Below are 21,059 nucleotides of genomic sequence, written 5' to 3'. Positions count from 1 at the left end.
ATGCGGGTCATTTACCGTGAAACACTAGGCGATATGTCGTGAATAATTTATCCGAACAGCGAGCCGTATGGAGATTGGACGTGTCCGATGCCTGACTTGTAATTTCAGCACGTCACCGTCATATTCTAGGTAGAAATACAGGGATCTGGCCATCCATTTGTCGGGCCTCCGCAGCATGCCACGTTTCAATAGCAGATGCCGCATCGTCCACGTCATTTCGTACACCGAGCACACAAGTAAAACATGGGTTTCATTGCATAGATATTATATTATATTGTCTGGCCTCCGCTGCTTGTCGGTGCTGTAGGACTGAATGCGATAGCGACATCAAAGCAAGCGCCGTTGGACGCCTGATTCCCCTTGGAATGCTCTCCCCCCCATGCTCCCTTCAAAGTCCAAGGATCGGGGTTGTATCTTTCGCGCCGAACAAGGATTCACCTTCCTTCGCGCGAATCACCGTTGGTTCACCCATCGCACAGCCCTCGAAGCGCTCCGAACTCTCCAATTATCCGGTCGCACAGCTCTCAAAGCGATCGGTGGATGATCCGATGGCGCGAATCCTTCTTTTGCGCGGAAGATACGACCCGGCTCCCCGCGTCAACCCTGTCCTGTGAAAGGGCAGTCCTGTAATATTGAAGTGGTTTGGGAGTAGCTTGGAGACGGGTCCGGGGGCGTATCTTTCGCGCGAACGAAGGATTCCCCTTCTTCGCTCAGATCCACCGTTGGATCATCTACAGGTCGCTTTGAGAGCTGTGCGGACGGATGAATGGCCGAGTTCGCAGCGCTTTGAGAGCTGTGCGGTGGGTGATCCAACGGTGAAACGGGAATGCTAGACCGGGGAATAAATGAGAGGCAGCAAATTCCTATCTTTTCCAGTCCCAACTCCACTTCCCCCTCCTCCTGCTCACGCTTCCAAAAAGCTGCTCCCAACCAAGGTCCAAAAAGCATACCCCTTGCTTCTCTCTCTCTCTCTCTCTCCCCCCCCCCCCCCCCCCCCCCTCTCTCTCTCTGTAATGGCGGCTCGCCAAAAGAGAGGAAAGTCTTAGCAAAAAAAAAAAAAAAAATAGTGAGGAAAGCCGCTTCCGTCGGCGACCGATTCCCTCTTCTAGACCCGGCATCTGGAAAAACACTTCCATCTCTTCACCCAAGTCATCCACTGCTTCGAATCCGCCCTCGATCGCTTCCCCTTCGACCTCCGATCTCGAAACCCTAGCTCCGATCCTTCGGAATCTTGTCGGAATTTCAGATATGAAGCAATAATAATCCGCTTAAGACATATCCGAACCCTTGTCCCAAGCCTCTGGATCTCGTTTCGGTGGAAAATGGGAAGCAGATGGAGGAAAGCCAAGCTCGCCCTCGGGTTGAACCTCTGCGTCTACGTCCCGAAGGCCCTCGACGATGCCTCACCGTCTGATGACCCCTCCGGAAGGTCCTCGGAAGCCGCCGTGGTCTCTCCGCCGTCCGGGACCTCGGATCTCCGCGCCTTGATGCCCACCACTCCGACCCCGACTTCCTCCGGCCTCCGGCTTTCTAAATCCGGAAGCAGATCCTTCAAGGTCTGGCCTTTTTGCCTCCAAATAGTAATTATCTCTTCTGAGATCAATATACAATTGATCTATAGTTTTTTTTTTTTTTTTGATGATATTTGCGCGCTAATGACTGTTTATTTATTCTTTTGGAATCTCACGATCTGGGGGGGACCTCAGTCTGTAGTGGTGGAAGAATTACTTTTTTTGGATGCCTTATTCACTAATTTTTCTTGATGCTTCCGGTTCCGCTATTTTTAAATGGGATTGGGGATGTATAAGTTGGTGGTTTCTCTTTTGCTTTGGTGCTCCTTTTTTTTTCTTTTGTCTTCTCTTTTGGTGCTGTTCTATCAAATCATGGAATTGGGATGATGGCGTTTTGTTGCTTTCTGTCTGCGATCCTTTTTTATTTTTCTCCTCTTTGTAGGTGATAAACTTCACTAGTCCATCTCCCTTTAAGGCCCAGTTGCCGTTTGCTTATCAGGCAAGGTTGCTTCAGGTTGCCTTTTTTCTCATTACCTCCCTCTTAGCCCGAATAGAAAGTTAGCACTTTTGGCCAGGAACAGTTATTGTGTTTTAGGCCCTTAGGGCTAATGACAATATTAGATGTGAGGACTCGTGCGGATGTGTGTTTAGTCCCACATCGGTTATTTGCTGGATAAATCTTGGATACTTATACAGGATCAAGGAACCAACTAATACCTTGCGGTTAGTCATTTTGGGTGAGATTCTGGATTGTTACAAATGATATCAGAGCGGACCGGGCCCATAATCTATGTGGACTAGAGGACACACACTGGATCTTTTGGGGCCGACCACCTTTAATTAGTGGGGCAGCCTAGTTTAAGGCTTCATAATTACCCGAAAAAGGAAACTTAGTAGAGTTTACTGATATCCTCATTGTTTGGTATTCTGTTGGTCAAACATAATTGCTAAATAATTCCAAATTCCTGCTCCATCTGCTCTGTGTGGTGTTCATGCTCGGTTTAACAGATTTATTTTGAAGAACTAAAATAGGTAGCAGGATCACATATGAGGCTTATATTTGAATCTGTTATGCGAGCAACTTTTATTTTAGAAATCTTCGGCACATTGAATTACTTTTATTGATGATCCCTGTTAAGGTCTTAAGTTTGGCCAATTGTTGAAACTGCTTTGATATTCACCTCTAAAGCTGTTCATTATCTTACTTTTGATGGCTAGATCATGAAGCTGATGACATGAGTCTGGGGGTAGATATCCTAAGGTGAGGATTTAAAAATTGTTATGAGATGCTGCATATACTGGCCTGTGATGTACTACAAGGTGATCCATTGAATCAAAATGTCTGGCTTATTTGTGCACCCCAAGTCATCAACTAGAATAACCAGAATGATAGCCATTTAACCTTAATGGAACAGAACTTGTCATCCGAGAAAAGAAATGCTTTTATTGGTTTATATAGATGGATGAGTGTTCGCCATACTCAAATTGTATGCATCAGATATATTCGTATCAGTTACCTGATAGCTATGCTTGCTTCTATGTTTTCTGCAATTTTCAGTTACTCAGTGAATTTGCAAGCAATTTGAGGGTCTAATTCTTTTTTTCCCCAAGAAGTTATCTGCCTAAAATTTTGGCATTCTACCCATGTGGATGACCAGCAGTAGATTCAAGCTATTCTTATGATGTTGATCAAGCTGTCAATGACGACTCTTGAATGTACAGGATTTCAATCCAGTAGAGCACATCATTAATCTTGTTGTTGGAAAATCATAGTTTCTTTAATGCTTCAGTATTGGTTAGGAAACAGGGTAGATGGCTCTTGGAGCTTAGATGACCTGTTAGCTGATTGTCACTTTTGTCATCTCTACCCTAGTCCCTTCAGATTGGGCTATTTCTTGAGTATTAACTTACTACTTTCCTGATTAATTCTTTTTTTAAGGTGAATTAAGTGAAACACAATCACCAGAAATTTACTTCGTTCTTTAATAATTCTTGTTTGACATGAACTGAGTGGAACACAATCATCAGAAAACTTGGCCTGCTAAAATTCTTATCGACAATTATATTGCCGCAGCTTCTGATCACTCCATTTGTCCATCGGATTTTTTTCTTTTGATTATGTGCTTATATATTCCTAGTTCTCTCTTACTGTTAATACCATGTGACCTTGGTAGCTGCTCAAAACTATTGCTATTTGCTAACGCTTTAATGTGAATGTGCTTTGAAGTTTTACATTTTCTGAGTTTACTCTCTCTATATTTTTTTATTTTCCAGAAAACATGTGCCATATGTCTAGCTTCCATGAAACCAGGACATGGTCATGCTCTCTTCACTGCAGAATGCTCACATACCTTTCATTTCCATTGTATTGCTGCAAATGTAAAACATGGCAATCATGTGTGCCCAGTTTGTAGGGCCAAATGGAAGGAGATTCCCTTTCGAGGTCCCCCATCCTCCGAGAACCCTCATGGAAGAGCCAGAGTTAATCCAATCAACTGGCCCCAAGATGATGGGTATGTGAGTATGCTGCGGCAGCTCCCTCGGGTCGACTCTTCGAATAGGCATCACCATCTAACACCTCCCTTGCACAGTTCGGAGCCTATAGTCTTCAATGATGACGAGTCTTTGGATTCCTCATCCGAAACACCTAAAGATATGCAACATGGATGTATGAGAACAGTAGAGATCAAGACGTACCCAGAATTCTCAGCCATTCAACAGTCAGTTTCTGAAGAAAACTTCACCATTCTAATCCATCTGAAGGCTCCATGTGCTCCCACGGTGGAGACCTGTGGTGGAAATCCCCTTGGGAACACTCATCTCTCAAAAACATCTCCAGCTCCTGTTGACCTTGTTACAGTGCTTGATGTTAGTGGCAGCATGGCAGGTACCAAGCTTGCATTGCTGAAGCGAGCTGTGGGGTTTGTGATTCAGACCCTTGGGCCCTCTGACCGGCTTTCCGTAATTGCCTTCTCATCAACTGCTTGCCGGCTCTTTCCCCTTCGTCGGATGTCCGAATCTGGCAGGCAGCAGGCCTTGCAAGCTGTCAATTCGCTGACTTCTGGTGGTGGGACTAACATTGCCGAGGGCCTCAGGAAGGGTGCAAAACTGATCGAAGATCGTAGGGAGAAGAATCCTGTCTGCAGCGTCATTTTGCTCTCCGATGGGCAAGACACATATACTGTCACCCCAACTTTTGGTGGTGCTCGCCCTACACAACCAGACTACCGGTCACTAGTTCCATCATCCATTCGTGGTGGCATGAGTCGCCAGATACCTGTTCATGTATTTGGTTTCGGTGCTGACCATGACTCTGAGTCAATGCATTCAATCTCGGAGACCTCTGGTGGGACCTTCTCTTTTATCGAGTCTGAGGGTGCAATCCAGGATGCTTTTGCACGGTGCATTGGTGGGCTTCTGAGCGTGGTGGTGCAAGAGATGCATGTTGGTGTGAAGTGTGTGCATCCGGGCGTGCACCTTGGCCTCATAAAATCTGGTAGCTATGCCAATCAGGTGGCAGATGATGGTCAGAGTGGATCTGTTGATGTGGGGGACTTGTATGCAGATGAAGAGAGGGATTTTCTGGTGTCAGTCAATGTTCCACCCGCCTGTGAAGAAACTGTGTTGCTCGGAGTGAGCTGTGCATATAAAGATCCTGTGTCAAAAGAGACGGTGAATGTGGAAGGCTTGGAGGTGAAGATCTCAAGGCCGTTGGTTGTTGTGGAACGAATGATGTCCATGGAGGTGGATCGTCAGAGGAACCGACTTCGGGCTGCGGAGGCCATGGCTGAAGCGAGGGCTGCTGCTGAGCGTGGTGAGCTCTCAGTGGCTGTCTCCATACTTGAAGAATGCCGGAGAACACTGTCGGAATCTCTGGCAGGGCGACTGGGGGATCAGCTGTGCCAGGCGCTGGATGTGGAGCTGAGGGAGACCCAGGGAAGGATGGCTAGCAGGCAAAGATATGAAGCATCAGGGCGGGCATATGTGCTGTCGGGGCTTAGCTCACACTCATGGCAGAGGGCAACAACACGTGGGTACTCAGGAGATAGCAGCCTCTTGCAAGCCTATCAGACACCATCCATGGTCGACATGCTGCAGCGTTCCCAAACAATGAGTCCTGCATCTCGGCATCCCAATCCACAGATGCGACAAGCGAAATCATTCCCGGCAAGGCTGCAGCCCAGGTAATTTTACATCCTTATGAGGAGAGGAAACATCCCAGTTTTTTTTGTTTATTGCTGCTGTTTTTTTTTTGTGGTTTTGGGCAATAGGGAATGGTGGTGGTATAGTGCAGAAGGTAAAGAGAGGTGGATTTGGAGGGTTTTTACATTGGTGGTGGGATATATTGTTATCTTGTAAATGAATAAGTTTGGGTGATGGAAACTGAAAAAGTGCGGGGAAAGATAGGGTTTAGTTCGAGTGGGGAAAAAGGTGAAGGGTATTAACCTTGGTGCTTTTCTTTGGTCCTCTTGCTCTGGTTTTGGTGGTGTGCATAAGAGAAGAGAGGGGGTTTATGCTTGTGATCTAGGGAATACTTTGCCCCTGTGGGTTGCATTCTTCTTATGATATATGTGTTCCGCCCTTTATGATTTAAATCTATGGGTCTTCTGTTTTTTCCCCTCCTCCTACATAACATGTTGTGCTTCTTCTTCTTCGCTTCGAGATGGGATAACACCTTTTGACATGAGCCCAGCAGTTTGCTGGTTGGATTCTAGGGTTGGCAAGAGCATCCATATGCTCGATCCACAGCGGAGAACATAGTTTCTCAGTACATGCATTTGTTTCATGCTTCAACGCAGAAGGAAAAGAACAATATAGAAAAATTCAGTCAAGCGTGAGCTGCCTTTTGATTATTCACATTGCAAGTAGTCTCTGTCATCTTGATAAGTACAATTCTACAGAGTTATCATTGCAGATTACTAATCTTTGTGTTGGGCCTCATGAATGATTCTCAACATAATGTTGATCTGTCCCTTCCCTGACCCTCACATAGTCTCGTGCTGATGACCACTTTTGATATTGTTCTGTCAGTTATGCTTGCACCCTCACGTTGCAGTTTGCAAGTTCCATGAAGCGTGAGTTTGGGTACCCTGAAACATGCAAAGCACGCTCGCTCGGGGTTTTATTACTAGTCCATATAATGCTTTCCCTTATCCCTATTTAGAAATCAACTCGGATAAGTTGTATTTGCAAGAAAACTCCTGGTATGATATTAACTCTTGACGGATGTATGGAATTTATGGAGGCCGCTCTGCAAGGAAGATCAGCACACCAGTTAGGCAGGCAACCAACTCAGCGCACACAGATTGCTAATTGCTATGCGATGCTGTTTAGAGCCACCACCGGCCACCGCGCCCCCAGTCCCCGAGATCTGCTCGCCCGGCATAAGCATCCTCTCTGATGCATGAAATGCCTCAAAAATCTCTCGACCCCACACGGCACAAGATGAGACTAGATCTGCATCAACGGCCAAATGGAAATTATGGTTGTATAATGAGAGAATTTGGTCTCGATGATCATCACAGGAAAGGTCCTGGTTTTTTTCAAATAAGTAAGAACTAGAAGCAAGATGAGGAAGCTCGAACAGGGAGAACTACCAAAGAACCTCGACATCAATTCTGCAGATTAAAACAAACAATTTTAATGGAGCATGTAATGGAGAAACCGTCCATCTTCTAAAACGAAATCACAGCAGTTACCAGCCAGCATTCAACTGGTTCTAATGCTGCATTTCCAACTCCTGGATCCAAGAGAAACAAACAAACAAAGAAGCGCAAAAGGCCGGGTTGCAGACGATCCAATCCCAACCGCTTCAACATGGGTGGGCCGCAACCTTTTCACCCTTCCTAGATTCCAAGGGTGCCTTCCCCGCTAGAATCCTTGATAAGATATCCGCTTGCTTGGTGTTCCCCTGTTCGTTGAGTCTGGTTATCAGCGCCTCGCATCCCTTCTTATCGACGACCCCTCCCTTTGCCTTGATCTTGCACAGGATTGAATATGCCGGCAAAATCTTCCCTGCAGTGTAGAGCGCGTCCAGCAACCGGTCGTAGCTCGAGAAGCTGATGTCGCAGTCCCTCTCCAGCCCCAAGTCCGCCAGCTTGAGGGCTTCAATCGCCTTTCCGCTGTCACAGAGAGCAGCCAGCAGGCCATCAAAATCAGGAACGGAGTCGTTCATCATCATGAGATTGATGCGCCCCAGAGCCTCCTCCACATGACCCCTCATGAGGAGTGCTTCTAGGATCTTATGGACCACGTCCCTGTTCTCCTTCACCCCCTTCTCTATCATGCTTTTCATCACCCGACTCGCTGTCTGGACTCGGCCATCATCAAACAGCCCAACCATCACCGATCGGAACAGAGACGGGCTCGGCAGGTGCCCCTGCTCGATCATGCTATCCAATGCCGTCCTGGCGTCAGCAGGCTCTCCTTTCTTCAAGAAGCTCTCCACGAGCAAGGCGTAGGAATCGGCATCAGTCGCAACCCCGCGGCGGGTCATGATGCCGAGCATCTCGAATGCAGACTCCGGCACCCCCTCTTCTGCATGCCCCCGGATCAGATTGCTGAATGCGATCTTATCATCTATCCCTTTTTTCATCAACTGCCTCAAGAAGGCCTCCGCCTTCTTCGTCTGACCGTGGCCGCATAGATACTCGATCATCGGATTGTAAGCCGAGTCCCCCAGAGCCGGGGTCCGGGGATCCTGCAGCGTCCCCTTTTCAAGAAGCTCATCGAGCGTGGCAATGGCATCCTCATACTTCCCTCCCTTGCACAAGCTCTCGAGCAGAACGCTGTACTGCACCGGATCTTTTACCACATGTTTGAACTGCCCCATTTTCCGGTGAACTTCCAATGCCCCATCCAAGTCACCCGACTTGCACAGAGAAGATACCAATCTCAAGAATATCGACTTATCCTTTGGCGTAAGCCGGCGCTCCGCCATCTCGTTCCAAACCTTCCGAGCCTCCTCTGTCCTCCCGACATCATCGCAGAGCCCCGGCATCAGTCCCGCGAAAGTCTTCTCGCTGGGCCTCAGTCCCTTGGCGCTCATCTCGCCGAACAACCGCAACCCATCGTCGACCTTGCCCGCCGACACGTATCCCTTGATCATTATATTGTAGGAGATCGAATTCGGCGCCAGACCGGCAGCGGCCATTTCTTCGAACACCTTCTCGGCATCGTCCATCTTCTTCGCACGAACCCAACCGTCGAGCAAAGTGTTGTAGGTCGCCAGTTCCGGCGCTAGTCCCCGCTCCTTCATGTCGGCAAAGAACCTCTTCGCCGTCTCCATCTTGACGGAGAGGCAGAAACCCCATATCAATGTATTGTAGGTGGATGCCGCCGGCGCGACGCCATCCCGGATCATGGAGTTGAAGACCCGCTTGGCCATCATAACGCGGCCTGAGCGGAGGATGGCCTTGAAGAGGGCATCATAGGAGCGGACGGTGCGGGCGACGCCGAGCTCGGGCATCCTGCGGAAGATCTTGACGGCCTCCTGGGGGATGCCGGCGCGGCCGTAGCCGGCGATGAGGTCGGCGATCATGTCCTCGTCGCGTTCGACGAGGCGCGTCGGCATGTCCTCGAGGATGAGACAGCGCGCGTGGTTGAGCATCGAGTTGCGGGTGAGGATGGAAACGATCTCTCCATAGGTGGCGGCGTCGTGGCGGAAGCCAGTGCGCTCGACCCACCGGAAGAAGCGGAGGGCGTGGTCCGGGTGGCGGGCGCCGCGGAGGACGGCGAGGACGAGGTCGCGGTCGAAGGTCGGGGACAGCGAACGGATCGAGTTCTGGAGGCGGGTCGTCCACGGCCGCCGGGCCATCATGTAGCAGATGGTGTCCTCCAGCTTCTCAGGGCCCCGCCGCTCTCCGCGCATCGGCTGCCGGGGTGGGTCCGCGGGCCCCTCATCCGCGGCAGCGGCGGCAGTCTCGTCTCCAGGCGGAGGGGGCTCGGAGGAGGGCGCGGAGGAGAAGCCATGGAGGAGAAGAGGTACAGGAATGGGGCTTCTGGGGCTCAGGGCTTGGAGGAGGGCTAGGGTTTTGCAGGCGGGTTTAGCCGCGGAGGAGGCGAGGGCCATTTCTGCTGGTTGGCTGGTCTGCGAGGGTTTGGGGAGGAAGGGAGGGAGGCGGCATTCTGCTTTTAACCTCGCCGCAATCGGCAATTGGACCTGGACCTGGACCGGGACCCGGGGGAGGAGTTTTGGAGCTGGTTTAACCCAATCCCGTTCTGTGATCGCGAGATGGTCGAGTTAGGCCAAGATCACACGCACAGACAGACAAGAAAAACCCGAAGAGCCGAGACCCTTTCCATGTCAGGGTTGAATTAGGGAGGGAGGTTCGGTCTCAAGGAATCGATCCAATCATGACAAGTCACGTCATCACATGGATGGCCATGATTAGGAGGCGGCTGGATCTCTACACTACAATCCTATACTGAGGTAGAGAGCATCTCAACTACTCAAAAACTTATCCCTAACGAACAGAGGAAGTCCGGATTCTTCGAAGGCAAACATCGATGCGAAGGAAAGCCTCAATTTTCACCAAAAAAAAAAAAAAAAAAAGGAAAGCCTCAATCATCGATGTGTTCGACCGAATGCCTCAGAAGGACAACGTCTCGTAGACGGCCATGCATGGTCGCTGCCTGTATCGAAGCAGGGCTTCCCAGAAGAGCGGTTTCTCCTCTTTACCAGATGCTCTTCCCTGACACTTCAGTAAGAAATCTTAGCCACGTTAGCTTGCGTTCTCTGCTCGCGGCATGCTCTCAGGCCGGAGATCCGGCTGCTAGCCGTTGGATCCATGCCCATTTCACCAAAGCAGGTCTCCTCTTCTTCTTCTTTTTTTGTACATAAAGCAGGTCTATTTGGTGAAGGCCATCCACTGCTTTGGTTTTGGTTGAAATCAATGGACGAGCGCACCAGTTCAATGCTGGGGACAAATCACACCCTCAAGCATGAAAGGTGTATGCCTTGGATGAAGTGGTTCTCCCCAGATGCGGCCTTTCGGATCCCCGGTGTCGCGGATAATTACTTGGGAAAATTGTGATGAGCGAGGAGAGAAAGAATAGCCTCTGTCCGATTAGCACAGGGCCTGGTATGCCTCTTCGCATCTTCAAGAATCTTCTTCACATCTGCGCTGACTGCCATGCAGCAATAAAGCTGATCTCTGACATTTTCGGAAGGGAGATATAGCAAGAGAGGAACTCTCGATGCCGCAGATATGCACTGCCGTCAGCATTCTTTCCAGTGCAAAGGAAAGAAAGAAAGAATGACGTTCTAATTTCTGTGCTTTCTTTCCACTTGTGAGAAACCTCACATCATGTTGCGGACAAAACCAATTCGGTCATTATCAAATTTGGGTTCTCTGAATGATCTTGCATTCGATGCAATGTCTAGTTGTGGAGATGGAAACGCCCGCAAAAATTATTCTAATGGGCGTTTCATCCCTGCTACTGCAAGTGGTTTTCTGCTGCCAGGCAAGGTAATGGATTGATGTGGGGAGGATCAGAGCAGCCGTGCTGGACTTGGTGAGCCAAATGTGAACTAATGCTGCAAAATTGGCCTGTCAAGGGTTTCCCTCTATCTCCATTTCTTTTGCATTTCATTTTTGTTGAGGTAGATCCAAAAGTTGGAGTGATGCTATATCGGCCCCTGGGTGTAAATTTATTACTGACTTGTATACATTCATTGCCACTATCTATTAATCTGATATTTTGGTGGATCATCTTCTCAGCAACAATACTGGATGCAAGCCAAATACATCTTTTGGATGTATTGCCGAACAGCGAATTATTGGTTTTTGTTTTGGAGCGGCCTGCATGGACCGGTACGCTTGGAGGCGAAGATTTGATATACAAACATGAGAGAAGACACCGAAGACACCGAAAGGATGGTAGACTCTCCGATGCCTAAGTCAAACTAAGTTTTGGAGATCAATGGAGATCTCAGAGAGATGTAGAGTGGAATAAGATAAAAAAAATGCTATGATTGTCGGACATGCCATAACCGCTTATAATCGGTGGTAATTATTCAACGCGTAGGACAAGCTGTAATTGCCCATCCCTCGCGAATATATGGGGCGGTAATTGCCGGCTTTAATCGCTTTTACTGTACCTTGAATTAGGGATGCATAGCCCATTGCTGCTGGATGGTTGGCTTGGTCGTCATTATTAGTCAGCCAGTCTGGTTGGCTGATCTAGCCGGTCACAAGCTGATGAATCCAGGCCACATCACAAGCCAAACACATCTTTGGCATTGAAGTATTTTTGATGGCTTGGTCAGGATAAAAATATTGATAAGTGTTTGGTTTGCTAAGCAGGGCCGTAATTTGGAGCATTTCGGCTGCATCGCATCGTGTAGCGTCAATGTTAAAGCACAACTCTCGTCTCTCGACAGACTCGAGAGCAACAACTTTATCTGCTAGGCTGCTGGATCGGATCGCAGTGGGTCGAGCAACAGGCATCCGTTAGTCTAAGACTAGGCGAATCCGACAGCGGCAAGGAGAGGTCGTCGCGGTCTGGTCCTGGACTCGTGGATGTGGCTTTCTCTTCCACCGTGAAAAAGCGAGTTCCTTCTTTTCTCCGTGGTGCCGCCGGAACCGCTCCTAACGAGGCCGTTCCATGGCCTCCTCTTCCGTCGCCGCCCTAGCTCTCTACCCCGCCTTCTCGGAGGTCCCTCCTCTGATCTCCCCCATTCCTCCCTCTCCTCCCCCTCGCGCGCATGCCCTGGCCCTGGGTTCCTCCTTGCCCGCCTTCTATCACCCGCAAAACCCTAGCTTTCTCGATCGATTCTGGCCGTCGCATAAGCTCTAGCAGCTGCCTCTATCGCCGCCTCATGGCATCGCACGCCTCCGGGTGGCGCCAGAGGGAGACTTCGGCCTCCCGGAATGATCTCGTCATCAAATTCTCCGAGGTCGCGAAGCACTTCTCCAAGAAGGACCCTTCTTCTTCTTCTTCTTCTTCTTCTTGCGCCCCGGAGGTCGGCGCCCGGCCTCGTTGGCCCCACCCCTTCGACTATAATAGCCTGATGAAGGCCTTCAGTGATGCCGGCGAGGTCGAGGAAGTCCTCCGGCTCTTCCGCGAGATGAAGGAGGACTTCCACTGCCGTCCGGACGTCGTGTGCTACACCACGGTGGTCGATAGCTTGGCGACGGCAAACCGCCCGGAGGAGGCCGTGGCCGTTTTCGAGGAGATGGTTTCGGCCGGGGTGATCCCGGACGCCGCCGCCTACACTGTCCTGGTAAAGTTGTATTCTTGCCATCTGAAACGGTTCGATCGAGCGTATGAGGTCATTCGATGGATGGTGAAGTGTGGGTGCGCCCCTGACGTGATCACCTACTCCACGTTGATTGCCGGTCTCTGCTGGGCTGGCAGGGTCGAGGAGGCGTTGGGCGTTTTGGATCAGATGCTGGAGGAAGAATGCCGACCCAACGTCCATACTTACACGCCTATCGTCCAAGCTTATTGCTCCAGGGGAAGCATCGAGGATGCCAGGAGGCTGGTAGATGCGATGCACGCGATTGGCTGCCCGCCGAACACCGTGACCTATAATGTACTCATCCAGGCCCTCTGCAAGATCAGAGCATTTGAGGAGGTCGAGAAGCTTTTGGAACATAGCGATGCCAAAGGTTGGAAACCTGATGTGGTTACGTATTCCATCTACATGGATGGCCTCTGCGAGTCCGGAAGAGATGACAAGGCGTGGGAGCAGTTGCAGGTGATGCTCGAGAATGGATTGCGTCCCAATGCTGTGACCGTGAATATTCTTCTAGATTGCCTTTGCCGTGGTTCCAAGGCTTCGGAGGCTAAGTTCCTGCTGGAGAGGAGCGCAGAACTGGGGTGGGATGCTGATGTCGTTAACTACAACACCATGATGAGCAGGCTTCGTGATGCCGGGGAATGCTCGGCTGTTCTAAAGCTCTTCACGGACATGATAAAGAAGGGAATTGCTGCAGATAGCCGGACATTTAGCATTGTGATACACAGCCTTTGTAAAGCTGGAAGGCTTGACTGGGCAAAGCGCACCTTCGATAGCACAGGGTTTGTTGCTAATATTGTGACATATACCACTCTAATTCATTACTTCTATGTGGCGGGAAAGGTGGATGAGGCACGTGCCCTCTTTTATGAGATGGTCGAGGAGAATGTTGTTCCTAATCAGATCACCTATGGTGTCATGATTAAATGCCTTTGTAGAGAAGGAAAATTTTTGGAGGCTATCGGCTGTTTTTACAGATCCCTTGAAGATGGATTCTCGGCAAATCTGGTTGCATCTTTAACTTATTGGTTGGTCAGGGGTGGAAGACTCACGGAAATGATAAACCTGTTGGAATGGATCTTGATACAGGGTTATATCATAGATTTTTGTGTAGCCCGTGGGTTGATCAACGCATTTTGCAGGGAGGGTTATTGTCAAAGTCGAGATATGTATATACTCTGCCATGTTTTGGACAAGATACTTGGAACAAGATAGATCAGCTTTAGGCATTGCATTCTTTAGATCTACTTCGTGGGACATAATTGCTTATGAAAGGTACTCTTCTTTGTTACAACATTTAGTATTTTCAGCACTTACAATAGATATAGAGCTTCAATGGATGCCTCAGTGCAATTTTTCTTTTAATAACAGTAAGTTTCGTGCAGCATTTTTGTTTTTGTCGGTTGCATCATTCACATGCTGCATCTTGTAGTGTCTGGTGTTACAGATGAACATGTCTTGAAATTTCTCATCAAGTGTCATGTTATTATAGAACTCTAATAAAGATAGCTAAATACCAAGTCTCAGACATGAATTTTTGAAAGTAAAATCCTAAGCAGCAGTTAGCCTCTAAGCACTCATAAGTTAATCAGACCAATCCTAATGACCATGCACCAAGACTGACCGAGATATGACTAAATCCCTGTAGTTGGATACTTTTGACATTTGAGATGAAATGATTTTTTGTTGACTTGATGCTAAACGATTGATCAACAGTTTCCTGTTCTTCCATTCATATATGTGCAGGCCACCTAAATGAGAATGTCTTTTAAATTATGAAACCTCATTTTTTTTCCCATTGTGGAGTGCAAACATATCAAGCCTCTAAACTTAACTCCCAAAAGCGTTGACCTTATGCCCCTTGTCGTTGTATGCTGCCGAACTATTTTTAACTTGAACCTGCATTACCCATGACATCCCTTTTCATAATTAAGGTTCATAACTAATGAGTAAAAATGTCAGAGACTTGCTCAGAATTTCACATGGTGAAGGTTCTCCTCACAAAGCAGCATTTCAAGAAAAGGAGGAAAAGAAGAAATCTTGAATTTAAAAGGATTTGGAGAAGTGCAGAAGTCTGAAAATGGAGTCTAGAGTTTTTACACTGAAAAATTGGGAATTGGTTATTTTGTTATTCAGTTAAGCTTGAAAGAGAATGAGAAAGATCTCTGTAAACAATCAAACAACAGGGAATTGATTTCAGGGTGTTAGGAATATGGAGTATGGCAAATGTGACAAATTTTTTTTGATAAATATCAAGTTGATGGGAAAATAAAGAGTGTACTTATAAAAGTTGTTGAATAAGGAGAATGCTACAAACATAGGTAAGTGTTGCTCACTTTTAGAGTTAAAGAGAGATGATTGAGGCCTTAAATATTACAACATAAGGCCATTGGATACTGGGAGATGGAACATAAGGCCTTGTATGTTTTTGGTACTTAAGGATGGCATTTTAAGACCTTTGGATTCCCATTGAAGCAAAATTCGCAGCATTGGTTCCGGACTACGGCACAATATGTGACCGGTACGGCACCAAACTCTACCATTATACCAAAAAAATATATTTTTGTTTTTTGTTTTCAAAGTTTTCAAGCTTCCTTTATTTAGTTTGAGTGAAAAATAAGATTTTATGAGTTCATTTTTGAATGTTTAAATGTAATATACTTTAATTTTTTTGTTGTTACATACTTAAAAGAATGTCATGACTATATAATACATGTTAACTAAGTATAATATTTGAATGCAGAATACTTATATTAAAAAATTACAAATGCGACATACATACACATTTCCTTAAGTGTGGGGCTGCCCGTCATAGTGAAACCACCTCCAATAGTGATGGCCACTTACTATCTCATTGTGCTGCCATATGCTATTTTATTCTTTATTCTTTTTACCTTTTGGTTCCATTGCTGAGCACCTAATTCTGATTTTGTTTAAAACTACTCATCGTCAAAACCCCAAAAAAGGTTGCATCAGTTATACCAATGCATCTGCCATTATCCATGCGTTTTCATAGGTTATTCAATTTTTAATTTAAAATTACTCAAAAAATTAAAAAAAAGTGGATCCTTTTCTTCGTTCGAGAGAAGTGCTAGTTGCCTAAAAATTACTTCTAAACTATATTTATATGATTCTAAATTTTCACAAATTTTTATTGCATTAATATTTTTATATTAAATTTAAAAATATATAAATTGCACAAATATCAGAAAAATATGATGTTTGCTCTAAAAAACATATCTAAAACATTTTTATATGTTCTTGAAATTTCATGAATTTTTGAATTAATAATACATTTTACTAATTTTCATTAAAAATATGATTAATATAAGTAAAATCTCAAAATTTAATTTAGTTTTAGCCAAGGTCTGCCGTATCGGCCGGTACGTATCGGTACCGTCCTGAACCGGTACCAGATCAGCATGGAATCCGGTACTGGAAGCTTATCGTTCGAGAACTGGTACGAAACTGGTACAGGCTGATACGGGACCGGTATGTGAAATCCCAAAATTTGGCCATTCAACGGGACTGATACAAGCCGGTATGGGACCGGTACCGTACCGATACCGCCCGCCATCGGTATGCTGACCGGTACCAGTACGGCGGACCTTGGTTTTGGCTAATATATTCGGATAGGATTACTACATATATTTTTTTGGCCCATATTAAGCAATAGTAATCACATGAATTTAGGAAATACTTTAAAGTTGGGCTTTATTCATCGTCGCGGTTAATTTTTGAGCCCATATTGAGCACTAGCAGTCTAATGAATTTAGGAAATATTTTAAAGTTGGAATTTATTCAAGAAGCTGCTAATACATCAAAAATTAATCAAATTTCTACAAAAAAAAGACAACAGAGCATGCTAGACTTTGAACATGAGATTAATCTTCGGATCCTAGCATCTTCTTTACTTATTCTATTAATTTTTGTCCAAAAATAACTTTTTAATAAAATATAAAATAAATATTAAAAATTAAAAAAATTATACTATTATGTAGATTCAAGTAAGATCTATGATATATCATGAAATCGTAGTGAAATACAAAATTGTGTGATTTCTCTGTATTTTTTCAATTTTTGCCCATTTATAGAATGGAATAAAGAAAAAAGAAAATGGAAGACGAAATTTGGGAAAATACCTTGCTAGAACATTAGATCTGCCCTCTTTGCTCACCCTTCCACTCTCTCCCTCGTTCTCCTCTCCTCTTCTCTTTCTCCTCCCTTATATTGGTTATGGATGAAAGGGGAGAGAAGGGCATGGTGACCTTTTCTACCCAAATATTTTTTTCCAGAGGGGGGAGGATCTAATCGGGCTCATACCAGGTCCTAACTAGGCTAAACCACTTGAAACCGAGTGGTTTTGGGTAGTCAAGGTTCGCCAGACTAGTACCAAAGATCAACTGAATGATGAATTTTATAAGGGAGAGGGAGGGAGGAAGGTAGGGGGAGGGTTGAGGGAATCCCTAACCTTAGCAGGGGGTAAGAAAGAGAGGGAGAGAGGGGATGCTTAGATTTCGTGCCAAGATCATGAACCATCCTGGTTCGTAGTCGGTACGATATGGTATAACTGAACTGGGTGGTTCGGTTCGGTACAACAATCCTTGCATTGATATGGGTAGAATGATAGATGAATTTTATTATCATTTTTGAAATCTATTACATGAGATCATGAAGACTAAATGAATGCTTGATGATGACAAGAACATAGCTGAAACAATCTATAAGGGTGAAGGAGATGGCACATCAAGCTTGAGAATCACACTCTGAAATTATGGGAGAGGGTAGTAAGAATCAGAAGTATGGCAAAAAGGATTTGGAAAATGGATTAAGCTTTACTCTAGGAAGGGCAATTATCTACATTTAGTGATGAAAAATTTTGAACAAGAGAAAAAAACACCAACTTGCTTTGGGGTTGATGATACATTATTACAATGAGAAATTATTAGGTGGGTGATGTGAAAATAGGCATATTGAATGAGTTCATTAATAGTGTCAAGGGTGTGCATGCAAAAGCAATGATGGATGCTAGTCAAAGTAGGCCTTCATCAAGGGTGGGCTGTAAGCCCCAACCTTTAACCCTAAACCCTAAGCCCGAACCTTAGCATTGTTGTCTATTCACATACCTTCTAACATTGCAGAGGAGGCCCCTGGATGCAAATTGCAAATGATTGGTTTTGCTTAATGAGATGGGGGAAGGAGTACATTCAATTGGAAGTACAGAATGCTATTTAGAGAGTAGATCTGATGGATTGCATTTGTTGCAACTTTAGCTGGATCTTGGATAGCACTATGGATTTTTTATGGAATGCTATTGAAGTTAGTTTTGCTTCTTTCTGATTGTTCTAACAAAAGTTGAATTGTCGACAAAATGTCTCCATTGAGTTTAGAGCATTGTGGATGAAGTGGAGATGCGCCTCTGTGGTGTTATGCAATGAACAAATTTTGTCATGCCCAATGGAATATTTGAATAGCAAATGACTTCTTTCATCGTAAAATTAAATGTATTGTACAAGAAGGGCTCACAAGCATAAGGTGTGCATTGTGGAGATGAGGATGTTCAGATTGAAGTGTGGTAGAACTAAGAGAGTGGTGTTTGTTAGTAGTTTGCAGCAAAGATTAGGAATGAATCTATAGAAAACATGAGGGAAAAATTTGCTTGAGATGGTATGGACATATGCGTGTAAGCTAAAAATGGCCTCGTTTGGTTTGGAGGCGGCCTAGTTTTAGAGAAAGGGTGGAGAAATTGAGAATTTGAATTAAGATAGTGTGGAATAATCTGAAGAAACTTTTCATTTTGGTAGACCTGATCAATGACAAAGTAAGATCCATGTAGCGGACCCCAATATTATAGAAATAAACCTTGTTATTTGTATGCACTAACATGCAGTTAAATATGTAACTTTGCTAGTTACAGTTTTTCATACCGTGGAATTAAATGATCAAATGATAACTGCATCTCTATTTTCTTTCTTGGGCTATTCTGTTATATATTCAATCGTGTAAGTCACCTTGATGGCAGTAGTGCACAATCTGTTAAGCTTTTGCATTAACACCACACAAACTGATTCCAGTGTTCCATATTTTCTGCTGGATTTCACTTCATCATGTTTCAGCATACGTTCTTATCCCTATATTTGGGTCTTGATTAATCGAACTAACCTAATGTATTTTTTTATTATAACATTTCCATAGTTCAGTTCACAAATCTGAAGTTTGCCTGAAGTCTGGATTAGTCATTCAATTTTGTTGGCAAACTTTTGATATGATGAACCAAAGGGCAGCTGAAGAGACAGCTTAAGTCTCACTCAACGTGGTCATGTTGCGAAATGCATGGATGGCATGGAGGCATTTGTCATACATTATTTTGTTCAGAACCTGTCGTGCCATACTGGTCTTATGACTATAAAGATGGTATTTTCCGCTACTTAGGCCTCAGGGACTCTCCAGATTCACAGGCTAGAAATTCAATGGGTAAGGTGGATTTTTCCTGGAAAATCTCATAGACACTCTTGTATACATCTGAGCCTAATAACATCACGAAGTCATGAAAATCTTACACTGAAGTCATTTTTTGTGATCTAGGTGACACGGTGGTGGTTCAACCAGAAAAAGCGACTGCCTGAAGCCAGCAGTTGTTCTGAACTAAGGAAGATGTATACCGTTGGAAAGAGAAACCGCGGACAGAGGGCACACATCTTGAGCAAGTTATTGCATTACCGGTTGACTGGGCAAGGAGCATGGCTTTTATAGCAAAATTTCTGGTAGCATGCTCCTTGGCTCAAGCTTTTTGCAGGCTTATATTATGAATTAGATGCAGCAAGGATTCCCGATTAGTGGGAATATGTTCCTGCTCGGTGCTAAAAATAAATTTTAACATTTTCTTTCTTTATTGTGAGCTGGCCGGTCATAAGAATTGTGATGTCTTATTTACTTCTCATGTTTGTTTTTCTTATTACCTTCTTAGCCGAATAAAAAATTTATCCATTTCCTTTTTTTTAAAGTTGTGCCTGAGAAATTTATTTAATTGTATTTCTGCAGATTTTTTTCTATAGTAAATGCAATCTACCTAAAGAATCTGCCAGACAATGTGACTCAAGATTGTCAGGACAAAATAGTTGAACATAAAATGAGATAAATTATGTTGCCTCATGCTAAGTCTGGACATGAAAAAGAGTATAGCTGGTAAGTATACATTTTGCAGAGCAGCCGATGACTGAAAAGATGCTCAGTAGCAATGAAAGAAGTGATATATTCTGTTTGACATCAATCTTCTGATGCAGTTGTCCTACATGATTACGCTAAGTGGGTTGACTTCTGATTGTTTTCTTGCAACAACTCCATCTGATGAGAAATGGGCTCGAGGTCGACTGTTCATGATTCATTCTACCATCACTTTTTCCACCCTGTGCAAATTATCTTATTATTTGAGGTGCCTGTATTTCTCTAGCTGCAAGCTGTAGAACAAACATGGTATGCGGTTCTCTTGCCTTACTGTGCCCAAATTCTGAAAATGAATGTCCGTTGCATTTACCTGCTGTTGCCATGTTTTATTTCTTCTTTCATAATATTTGTTGATGATAGCACTTATAGTTTCTATCAGGTTGTCGTTATTTGCAAAATCATATCGCTCTACCGATTCTTCTTATACATTGTCCTGCTTTAGAAGCTGAAAGCCGGTGAAGTCTCTTTGCCTATGTCCATCTTATCATCATCTGTATTTTGTAAACGCAAAGACTACATCTCAGTTTCTTGGAATCATTGCTTTTTGAAGCCACTTCACATTGCAATTGCGCAGTGCCACTCTTCCTAATTCAACTGGTATTTTATCCTTGAGACGGCTATCAGGTTAATTAACATTTGTCTAAATGCAGCACAATGCTCGTGCTGCCTTTATTGCACGGATCTGATGTTCAGGGACCTTTACTCTTCTTTTTTTTCTTCTCTCTCTCTCTCTCTCTCCCCCCGCCTCTTTAATGTTCTTCTGCCGCAATATGTCCGTTATTTGGAGTGCCTTGTCAGCATAATCTATTACAATGCTAATAGCTCAAGCATTTCAAAACAGGATGCTGTTAGACATGGTTAAGGATCTAAGTTTCTTATCCCATCAAAGTAACAGTTAAAGGAAAAGTTATCCACGATACTGATATCCTTGATTTAGGGCTTCGGTGACATCAAGGGTTGATGTTGTCTGGCATACCTATGGTTGAGCAGAAAGAAGAAATTTTTTATCCTTTACAGAGTCTTAGAATCACCTTCTCATGCTTTCTAAACATATGAAACAAATCATAGCGGAGATATTG

General features: G+C 45.0%; 3 protein-coding genes across 6 annotated transcripts; 2 read left to right on the top strand and 1 right to left on the bottom strand.

Annotated features, from left to right (window-relative positions):
• The first annotated feature begins 991 nt into the window (after positions 1-991).
• Positions 992-6,106, top strand: LOC103719880 (E3 ubiquitin-protein ligase WAV3-like). Its single transcript, XM_008809351.3, has 2 exons — positions 992-1,556; positions 3,786-6,106. The coding sequence occupies exons 1-2, from the start codon at positions 1,323-1,325 to the stop codon at positions 5,697-5,699; spliced, it is 2,148 nt and encodes a 715-aa protein (XP_008807573.2). The 5' UTR covers positions 992-1,322; the 3' UTR covers positions 5,700-6,106.
• Positions 6,107-7,105: 999 nt separating this feature from the next.
• LOC103719875 (pentatricopeptide repeat-containing protein At2g37230) lies at positions 7,106-11,252 on the bottom strand. The gene has a single exon (XM_008809339.3). The coding sequence runs from the start codon at positions 9,580-9,582 to the stop codon at positions 7,324-7,326; it is 2,259 nt and encodes a 752-aa protein (XP_008807561.2). The 5' UTR covers positions 9,583-11,252; the 3' UTR covers positions 7,106-7,323.
• A 296-nt stretch (positions 11,253-11,548) lies between these two features.
• LOC103719859 (pentatricopeptide repeat-containing protein At5g65560-like) lies at positions 11,549-20,652 on the top strand. 4 transcript variants are annotated; one of them, XM_026809697.2, is made up of 6 exons: positions 11,550-14,031; positions 18,952-19,230; positions 19,342-19,520; positions 19,798-19,941; positions 20,040-20,229; positions 20,360-20,652. In XM_026809697.2, exon 1 carries the CDS (start codon positions 12,220-12,222, stop codon positions 13,969-13,971), a length of 1,752 nt encoding a protein of 583 aa, XP_026665498.2. In that variant the 5' UTR covers positions 11,550-12,219; the 3' UTR covers positions 13,972-14,031; positions 18,952-19,230; positions 19,342-19,520; positions 19,798-19,941; positions 20,040-20,229; positions 20,360-20,652. The 4 variants fall into 4 exon arrangements, with proteins under 4 accessions (XP_008807548.2, XP_026665498.2, XP_026665496.2 ...); XM_026809695.2 differs by lacking the exon at positions 20,360-20,652 and having other exon boundaries at positions 20,040-20,289; XM_008809326.3 differs by lacking the exons at positions 19,798-19,941; positions 20,040-20,229; positions 20,360-20,652 and having other exon boundaries at positions 11,549-14,031; positions 18,957-19,230; positions 19,342-19,759.
• The last annotated feature ends 407 nt before the right edge of the window (positions 20,653-21,059 follow it).

This window comes from Phoenix dactylifera, chromosome 18 (genome assembly GCF_009389715.1).
Source record: "Phoenix dactylifera cultivar Barhee BC4 chromosome 18, palm_55x_up_171113_PBpolish2nd_filt_p, whole genome shotgun sequence".
NCBI lineage: Eukaryota > Viridiplantae > Streptophyta > Magnoliopsida > Arecales > Arecaceae > Phoenix > Phoenix dactylifera.
The sequence above is the reverse complement of the archived record's forward strand: the minus strand, read 5'-3'. Positions and strand labels throughout refer to the sequence as shown.

Coding starts and splice junctions, on each gene's coding strand:
- LOC103719880 (XM_008809351.3), top strand. CDS start 1,323: ATGGGAAGCAGATGGAGGAAAGCCAAGCTCGCCCTCGGGTTGAACCTC. Junction 1,557..3,785: donor CCGGAAGCAGATCCTTCAAG/GTCTGGCCTTTT, acceptor TTTATTTTCCAG/AAAACATGTGCCATATGTCT.
- LOC103719875 (XM_008809339.3), bottom strand. CDS start 9,582: ATGGCCCTCGCCTCCTCCGCGGCTAAACCCGCCTGCAAAACCCTAGCC.
- LOC103719859 (XM_026809697.2), top strand. CDS start 12,220: ATGCCCTGGCCCTGGGTTCCTCCTTGCCCGCCTTCTATCACCCGCAAA.